General features: G+C 44.9%; 1 protein-coding gene across 3 annotated transcripts; it reads left to right on the forward strand.

Moving 5' to 3' along the window:
* The first annotated feature begins 1,930 nt into the window (after nt 1-1,930).
* tbc1d20.1.S (TBC1 domain family member 20 S homeolog) lies at nt 1,931-6,387 on the forward strand. 3 transcript variants are annotated; one of them, XM_018237903.2, is made up of 8 exons: nt 1,932-2,051; nt 2,717-2,902; nt 2,990-3,070; nt 3,727-3,913; nt 4,233-4,334; nt 4,448-4,589; nt 5,128-5,315; nt 5,888-6,387. In XM_018237903.2, the coding sequence occupies exons 1-8, from the start codon at nt 2,030-2,032 to the stop codon at nt 6,141-6,143; spliced, it is 1,164 nt and encodes a 387-aa protein (XP_018093392.1). In that variant the 5' UTR covers nt 1,932-2,029; the 3' UTR covers nt 6,144-6,387. The 3 variants fall into 3 exon arrangements, with proteins under 3 accessions (XP_018093393.1, XP_018093392.1, XP_018093394.1); XM_018237905.2 differs by having other exon boundaries at nt 2,050-2,185; XM_018237904.2 differs by lacking the exon at nt 2,990-3,070 and having other exon boundaries at nt 1,931-2,051.
* The last annotated feature ends 2,974 nt before the right edge of the window (nt 6,388-9,361 follow it).

Here is a 9,361-nt window from a genome sequence, read left to right on the forward strand (position 1 = left end):
ACCATAGTATGAGAAACATCCCAAATATCATGATGCTTGTGCCACTGGCTTCACTCTGTACTGTGGCTTCAATTCAGTGGTTGGGGGGAGTCTGACAAACTGTCTGTGGGCCCAACACCCATAAAGAACAATCTTCCTTTCATCAGTCCACAAAATGTTGCGCCATTTCTCTTTAGCAAATTGTAAGCTCTTCAGCATGCCTTTTTTGCAGCAATGGGACTTTGCTGGGGCTTCTTGCCGATAGTTTGGCTTCACATAGGCACTTTCTAATTGTAATAGTATCACAGGTAAGTGTACTCCTTTCATCTTTCTGAAGCTGATCATTGGCTGAGTCTTTGCCATTTTGGCTATTCTTCTATCCATGTTTGCTTTCCTTTTTTCTTCATGTCTTTCAGGGTTTGGTTGTCATTTTAAGGCAATTGAGATCATTTTAGCTGAGCAGCTTATCATTTTCTGCACTTCTTTCTAATTTTCCCCCTCTCCAATCAACTTTTGAATCAAAGTCTGCTGTTCTTCTGAACAATGTCTGGAACAAGCCAAATGAACTATAACCAACATGCACATTTGCTCCTTCCTTCCATCCTTAAATAAGGGCCGTAATTGAGAGCGGTTTTTTCACAGAATGAATGACTGTACTCCACACTGCTATTAATTTGAACAAGTTCTGATTTAGAATTTTCCCTTATTGACTGCTCACTCTTCTGCTTTTAAGAAGCTCTATTCAACGTCTTGAGTGGTGCATGAGGGAAAAGTTATTCAATTATAAAAAAAAAATATGAATAAATATCACTCCAATAATAAAATACATTTAAGGCAATCAATATTATCCCAATTCATAAATAGCAGTCCAAATTGACTTTAAATTGATTTTAAATCATTTCATAAACTGTTAAAAAAAATTTGGACTTCTATTTATGAATTGGGATAATATTGATTGCCATTAAATTAACTGTCTTGTATTTGTAAATTGTTTTTTGTAATATACAGTACAATTGATTTGGTGTAAATTAATTCGTTTGGGTGATCTCAAGTAATAAAAGTGAATTGACTTTGAAGTATTAACTACCGAGTGCAAATTATGAGGTACTTTTTGTATTTTTTTTATTATTATATTTAACATGCCTCGATGAATGACTCAATGACACAGAATCAGCAGCATGGCATGACTGTTTGGTCTGTTACACCACTGTGTGTGTTATTATCCTTTACTTTCCAGAATGGTCCCTTCTCACAATGTGTAGAGTAGCTCTTTACTACCATGCATGCTCTAGCAGAAGCCTGTGTGATGCACATGGGAGGTTTGAAGAGCACAAACTCCATGAAGTGCCTTGGCTGCACTCAAACTGAGAACACAGCTATAGTCACCACTGCACCAACACACAAGCCATGAGAATAGAATAACACTGTGCTCTCACCTGGATATGGAGTCCTCCCATACGTTATTATTTCAGTCAGTAATACACCACATGACCAAACATCTGACTTGATAGTAAAAGAGCCATAATTGGCAGCCTCTGGGGATGTCCACTTGGTGGGATATGTTGGGGTACAGGGGAATGTTGGTGGGATTTATTGGGGTACAGGAGGATGTAGTGGGATTTATTGGGGTACAGGGGGATGTTGGTGGGATATATTGGGGTAGAGGAGGATGCAGTGGGATTTATGGGGGAGGTCCAGGAGGATGTGAGCAAACAGCCCATTAGTTGTGGCCGCTGTGCGACGTCCAGGCCGTTGTGTCTCAGGCCGCTGAAGAGCCGATAGTCTCAGGACATCATTGTGCCGACGCGGCAGGAGGGAGAAATAAACTCCGTTGTCGGTCTATTTCCCAGCAGGGTCCTAAACTGTAAGCATTTCGGCTCTCCGCTTGGGACATAACCTTACTGCAGGATTGGCCACGCCTTTCCTTGGCACTAAAAGCCAATGGGACGCGCTCGACGCTAGTAAAGTGACGTCATGCGCCCTCGGGGCGGAAGTGAGTTGGTGATTGAGTTGCCAGTAACTGGGTGTCTGGCTTCTTGCCCTCCGGAGCATGTCAGTCAGGGGGGCGCACGGTACGATCCGTATTTTACTTAAATGTATAAATAGGGTTGTACTGGGGAAAGGAAAGACTAGTGGGCTACGATCAACATTAGGGTATATGGGCTACAGGGGGAGCTACTGGCAAATGTCGGCGTACAGGGTAAAGGTAATGCTATATGGGCTACAGCCAGGGGAATCTAGTGGGATATATGAGGGTACAGGGGAATCTAGTGGGATATATGGGGGTACAGGAGGAATCTAGTGGGATATATGGGGGTACAGGGTAAAGGTAGTGGGATACATCGGGGTACAGGGGGAAGTATTGGGATATTTGGGGGTACAGGGGGGAAGTAGTGGGATATATCAGGCTGCAGTGGGAAGGTAGTGGGATATTTGGGGGTACAGGGGGAAGTAGTAGGATATGTGAGGGTACCGGGCGAATCTAGTGGGATATATGGGGGTACCAGGGGAAGTAGTGGGATATATGGGGGTAAAGAGGGAAGTAGTGGGATATATGGGGGTACAGGGGGAATCTAGTAGGTTATACGGGAGTACAGGGGATATTTAGTGGCTATATGGGGGGATTTATAGGGTTACAGGGGGAAGTAGTGGGAAATTATGAGGGTACAGGCAGCCAGTCCTGGGGTGCAGAAGTAGGGGCATATGTTCCTTTGGCAACTCTTGACCTTTACTGCAGGGAGCGACTTCCGGAGACGTAGGAAACTGGGGGATATCCAGAAGGCTCTGAGCAAGGAGCCCCCAGATGTGGCCGCCCTGCGACGTATGGCAATCAGTGAAGGTGGGCTACTGACTGACCAGATACGATGCCAGGTGTGGCCCAGGCTGCTGAATGTGAGTGTGGAACACTTGCCCCCTGCTGCTGGTAGGTGGAGTCTATATTCTAGGCTGTGTAGTACTGGGGGCTGGAAACATGACATTTATACTGTGCTCCTGGCCTGGTTCTCTGCAGAGCCCGAACTCCGTGTGGGCAATAAAGATTACCAGCAGGTGCTTCTCGATGTCTGTCGCTCGCTCCGACGCTTCCCCCCAGGTACGTGATTTTTAGCTGAAATACAGGGGGTGCTTGAGGGAGCACCCAAGACTTATTAGAGTAATTGTGTACCTGCCATGCTACTGACCTGGCCAAATTAGCTTCAGGCACATTCCCTGCCCCCCGTACCCCATTCTACGCCAGAATTACAGAGAGCTTTTATCGGTACACTGAGAATATTGGGGGGGGCTACTATTTACACTTGCCTTCCCAGAAGGCTAATAGGGCTGATTCGTCTTACATATAGGGATTGGGGAGCAGCTTGAGTATTTGATAATGCCCATTTCGATGTAAGGGGTTACATTGATAGAAGCATGCAGCTCACCTATTTTTAAACTTTTGGCATGCTATAGCTTGCTCTGTTCTCATTGGACTTATTATTTATTTTACTCATGAATTCAAAAACCAGAGTTCCTATTCTGCCTCCTTCCAGGTGTGTCAGTTGCTGACTAAAATCAGCCAATCAAATCAGAGGAAATCTGTCAGTGCCTTTAGACTCACCATTCAGGAAAGAGGGGGTACCAGACTGATTACACCCCCTGGAGTTTAGTGCAGTGTTTATAATAGTGAGACGCGGCTCCTATAGAATCTTTCCAGTGCTGCTGTTGCTTTTTCCTGTGCTATGTATGGGGGCTGACTCTTCTTCCTCCCCCCAGGGATGCCCCTCAGTGAGCGGGAAGACTTGCAGGAGCAGCTGATAGACATCATTTTGCAGGTGTTGTCCCAGAACCCCCAATTGCACTATTATCAGGGCTACCATGATATTGTGGTGACCTTCCTGCTGGTGGTGGGGAGTCGAATGGCCACTGCTTTGGTAGATAAACTTTCCACTCATCACCTCAGGTAGGTCTCTCTCATTGGCTTGTGCCATTTGCACCTTTCCCCTGCACAGTGCTTATACCCCAGCAGGCCTTGACTTGAGTGCATCTGTGCTGCTTCTGCACTAATTAAGCATGAAGCTCAGTTAGGATTGATGTGCTCCATTGGCAGCAGCTTATCAGTAGCACTCTTGCAGACACAGGTACCCCCAACATACACACTCACTCACAAGCAACACCCCAGCCATTCACAACATGACCCTGTGCTCCACCTGGGGGCTGTAGGGATGGCACCTACACTAGACCTGGCACTGTCTGTGATTTTACCATTTATTCCTCGACAGAGATTTTATGGATCCCACCATGGATAATACTAAGCACATCCTCAACTATCTGATGCCAATCATAGAACTGGTGAACCCGTCACTGCATGACTTCATGCAGAGGTGAGAAGCCCCCTCTCCTAACATCCCCTCACCCCCTGCTAATCACTCTGCATTTAGCCATTGTTTGCTATGTATGTGCCCTGGTTCATCTTTCTGCATTGTCTTTTTGCTAGGGCGGAGGTGGGAACCATTTTTGCACTGAGCTGGCTCATCACCTGGTTTGGACATGTCCTCTCTGACTTCCGACATGTAGTGAGGTTGTACGACTTCTTCCTGGCATGTCACCCACTCATGCCCATCTACTTTGCTGCTGTGGTAAGGGTTAGCCTTGTTCCATTACTGAGACCTTGAGAGAAGAGGGGATGTTGCTGGGTGTGACAGATACCCTGGCCTTTTGGGTTTTTTTTGAGGGTTTGTGGCTGTTGGATGTCTTCTGCAATCCATTTGTGATACCATGGGTGGCCTTAGCATCCCTCCTGGGGGGTACATATATATGCATCCCTCCTGGGGGGTATCTATATATGCAACACAGAAGATGCCAGTGACTCATATGTCGTTTTAGACAGAAGCTTTATTGTGAGGTTACAGGGAGAGCATGCAATCCACCCCATGCCACTTTGGGGGATTGCTTGTTTAAGTTATAAAGCATATTTGTGTGTCAAGTACCCCTCAGACCAGTGATGCCCAGGTTTAGTAAAGAGGAAATTTAGTAATATATGCTGCGTTTCTTACCCACAGAGCAGTAGTGCCCAGGCTTGGTACAGAGGAAGGCTAGGTATAGAAGATATTGGAGGATGGGTATTTCTTACCTATTGAATTGTTGGGATGGTGTAACATTCGTCCCTCTCTGCAGATTGTGTTGCACAGGGAGGAGGAGGTGCTGGAGTGTGAGTGTGATATGGCATCTGTGCATCATCTGCTCTCAAAGATTCCCCAGGACCTTCCATATGAAATTCTCATCAGCCGAGCTGGTGACCTCTTTGTTCAATTCCCCCCATCTGAGCTTTCACGGGAAGCAGTTCTGCAACATCAGGCTCAAAGGTGAGAAACTACAGCTATCCTGAAACTGGGATGTCACTTACTATAGTGGGCAATGTTCCCTGCAATTTCACATCCCTGAGAGAGCAGAGTACCTGCCTGTAGGGGAGCTGGGTGCCCTGGGATACCTCTGCCTGTAGGGAGCTGGGTGCCCTGGGATACCTCTGCCTGTAGGGAGCTGGGTGCCCTGGGATACCTCTGCCTGTAGGGAGCTGGGTGCCCTGGGATACCTCTGCCTGTAGGGAGCTGGGTGCCCTGGGATGCCTCTGCCTGTAGGGAGCTGGGTGCCCTGGGATGCCTCTGCCTGTAGGGAGCTGGGATGCCTCTGCCTATACAGAGTTGGGTGCCCTGGGATGCCTCTGCCTGTAGGGAGCTGGGTGCCCTGGGATACCTCTGCCAGTAGAGATACAGACAGAAGTGATTACAAAGGTAGCTACTTCAGCACCAGTTCAACAGTGTTGGAGAGCCCCACAATCCTTGCTACATGACTTTAGGTTGTTGTAAACCAACTGTTTTTGCTATGGGCTTGCACTTAAAGCTGAAGTACTACTACCTCATATTTCTTTCTCTCTAAGGACCGCAGCCTCTACTTTCAAAGACTTTGAATTGGCTTCTACTCAGCAGCACCCAGACACTGTGCTGCGCCGCCGCTTGAGAGAGACTGTCCAGGGGGATGATGGAGCAAAGTCTGTTCTCACCAAGCCTCGCAGCAACCGCTTGATGAAGCTAGCAGTCATGGGCTTGACCGTAGCTCTAGGGGCAGCTGCTTTAGCTGTTGTGAAAAGTGCATTGGACTGGGCCCCCAAGTTTGAGCTGCAGATCTTCCCATAAGTAACTGCACAGGGTGTGTGTGTGTACTGGTGGGAGATGGCATTCAGAGCCAAGCACCAAGGAGTTGCATCAGGACCTGGTTTGTGCCCAAGGATGTGATGCTGTGTTATGATTCGCTGTTTGTGGAGCGCACTGGTGATTTGCCCATCCACATGTCTGCGGGAGTCGCCAGCACATGGTGACTGGGGGAGGGACATGTTCTTACCTTGTATATACCTTTGTACAGATAAATACCTAACACTGATGTCCATGTGTCCTCTTATTAAGTGTGTGTCTGTATTGTAGGGTAAGGCTGGTACCCGTGGCATCATGTGATTCAGTTGGAGCCTATGCAACTGGCAATAACCCCAAAGTCTGCTGTATAGTAGTTATTCCACTGGCTGGCATCTTGCAGGGTACATTACTTGCAACTGCCTTTAATAGTTAATGCAATTCAGCCAAACCAATAAGATATTCATTAAAGGGGTTGGTTGTTCATATTCCAAAATATATGTATAAGTGACAAGTATGAAGCCCAGCTACTTTTACAAATAGAAGCAGCTTCACAAATAGGTCAAGTTATTAATCTGGGTGACTTCAATTATCCAGACATTGACTGGGGTAATGGGGTTGCCAAGACAGAAAAAGCTAGTAGGTTTGTAAATATGCTGAATGACAACTTTTTATTCCAGCTCATTCAAGAACCTACTAGGAATAACTCTCTTTTAGATCTTGTAATAACTAATAATACTGAACTCATCTCTAGCATTTGTGTGGGTGAGCATTTAGGGAATAGTGATCATAACATGGTCTCATTTGAGATTTGGGCAAGCTAAGATCAATATGGAAAAGGTTATTGCAGCAAGCAGTAAAGAATCCAAATATATTTGTTAAATATGTAAATAGTAAAAAAAAATAAGCAGGAAGGGGTGGGACCCTTAATATCAGGGGGTGGGTCTGCTAGTTTATGAGAACAAAAAAAAAGCAGAGATTCTGAACTCCAATTTTTCGTCTGTCTACACCAATGAGGAAACAGTTAAGGTTTCCTTCTTAATAGTCCCAATTCTAGTAATACAACTAATGATGCATAGTTCACATATGAGGAAATTCAAGGGACTAGAACATGTTAAGATAAACAAAGGTCAGGATGGTATCAGGGTACTTGGCAAAAATTGTGATTGCCAAACCCCTTTGCTTAATTTTTCAGGATTCATTGAGGTCTGGCATGGTGCTGAGAGACTGGGGAATTGCTAATGTGGTGCCTCTATTTAAAAAGGGATCCCGTTATCAGCCTCAAAACTATAGGCCAGTTAGTCTGACGTCAGTGGTAGGAAAGCTTTTTGAGGGGTTAATAAAGGATAAGATACTGGACTTCATAGCAAATCATAATACTATGAGTTTGTGCCACATGGTTTTATGTGTAATAGATCTTGCCAGACTAACTTAATTTCTTTTTATGAGAAGGTAAGTAGAGACCTCGATTCTGGGATGGCAGTGGATGTGATTTACTTAGACTTTGCTAAAGCATTTGATACAGTGCCACACAGAAGGTTACTGGTTAAATGAACGAATGTTGGCCTGGAACATAGTATTTGTACCTGGATAGAGGTACATAGTATAGTTAGTATAGATATGGGTATATATAATTTATGTGAAAGTAGGGAGGGGTGTGTGTATGGGGCTGGGTTTTCACTTGGAGGGGTTGAACACTTTTGTCTTTTTTAAACCCAATTTAACTACAGTTATGTAAAAACTCACTTCTGCTGTTTTCAGACAGTTTGCAAAAAATATTTATTTTTTATTATTTGCTTTCCGTCTTTCGTTTGACATTTTTCCCAAATCTGAATGTTGCTGAATCTGGTGCTTCAGTGTGACAGCTCAGTAATCAAAGTGCAGATTCTGTTACAATTTGCTTCATTAGTTGATCCATTTCTCATCAGCTGCATCTGTGGGGTAATATTAGCAACTATTGGATTCATAAGAAATAGATCAAACTAATGGACCAATATTACAGAGTCAGTGACCCCCCCCCCCCCCCAGAGCTGCTTCAGAAAGACATAAGGTGAAAAATGAAACTTTACACTTCAATTTTAGAAAATATAAAGTAATTGAAAAAAGTTTTATTTTCTGGCAAACTATCTGAAAACAACTGAACAGTGTTGGAAAGTGATCAATGTATGAAGTATCACTGTGTGTCCCTATGGGGCCTGATTGTATAGCACTTGTGTCCCTTTGGTTGCTGCAAGGTTAACCCTAATAGCACATGTCATTTAGAGTGAGCAAAGAAGCAGCGAGGGGGTTACGTTGTGGTGAGGGAGATGCACCTAAGCCATTGTGTAATACTACAGTTGGTGATATGACAATACTACACCCCAATGCACTCACTTTTTACCACCACAGTTACATTTACCCCTTCAGTCGTGCTGTTGGCAATACCAGTCACTACAAAAGAGAAATAGGTTTATTGACATTTTTATGGTTTCAGAAGGTGATTCCCCCCCCCCAAACCCTGCCCCCCCCCCACATATCATTACCCAAGTGCATAACAGACAAGGCCCCACTTTACTCATTCCAAAAATCTTGAAAAGGATGAAATGAAGGGGCAACTCTATGCAATCAGCACCCAAGGAAACTGTATAGAAAGACATGCTGTCTCCTGCCATTTTCTGTACCAACCCAAGCCCCCGACCCCCACAGCCCTTTAGCAAAGAAGATATGTGCCATTGAAGATGCCCCCAGCAGCTCCCATGTTTATGTGCATTTCCAGCACAAGCTGTTGGCGGCTAGCAGTGTAAATATAACAAATAATAACAATATCCAGGAAAGGGGCAACTGAAGGCCTGGATCATTACTGTTACAGTAATACAATAAGTACAGTAATTCGAGCTATATACATCTTTAGGCACAGTAAGCTGTACAAAATAAAAATGTTTTTCAATATAGTTATTTAGCCAGAAAAGGAATGTATAAAGGCTGGAGTGACTGGATGTCTAACAGAACAGAATACTACTTCCTGCTTTGCAGCTCTTGGTTTCCACTGATTGGTTACCAGGCGCTCAGTAACCAATCAGAGAGTTGGGGGAGGGGGCCACATGGGACATCTGAGCTGAATGCTGAGAATCGATTGCAAACTCACTGAACGGTTATGTCCCATGTGGCCCCCCTTATAGTCACTGACTAACTCAGAGTTAGGGAAGTAGTGTTCTGTTCTGTTCGACATCCAGTCAATGTCATGCTAT

Source organism: Xenopus laevis, chromosome 9_10S (assembly GCF_017654675.1).
Source record: "Xenopus laevis strain J_2021 chromosome 9_10S, Xenopus_laevis_v10.1, whole genome shotgun sequence".
NCBI lineage: Eukaryota > Metazoa > Chordata > Amphibia > Anura > Pipidae > Xenopus > Xenopus laevis.

Coding starts and splice junctions, on each gene's coding strand:
- tbc1d20.1.S (XM_018237903.2), top strand. CDS start 2,030: ATGTCAGTCAGGGGGGCGCACG. Junction 2,052..2,716: donor GTCAGTCAGGGGGGCGCACG/GTACGATCCGTA, acceptor CCTTTACTGCAG/GGAGCGACTTCCGGAGACGT. Junction 5,316..5,887: donor CTGCAACATCAGGCTCAAAG/GTGAGAAACTAC, acceptor TTTCTCTCTAAG/GACCGCAGCCTCTACTTTCA.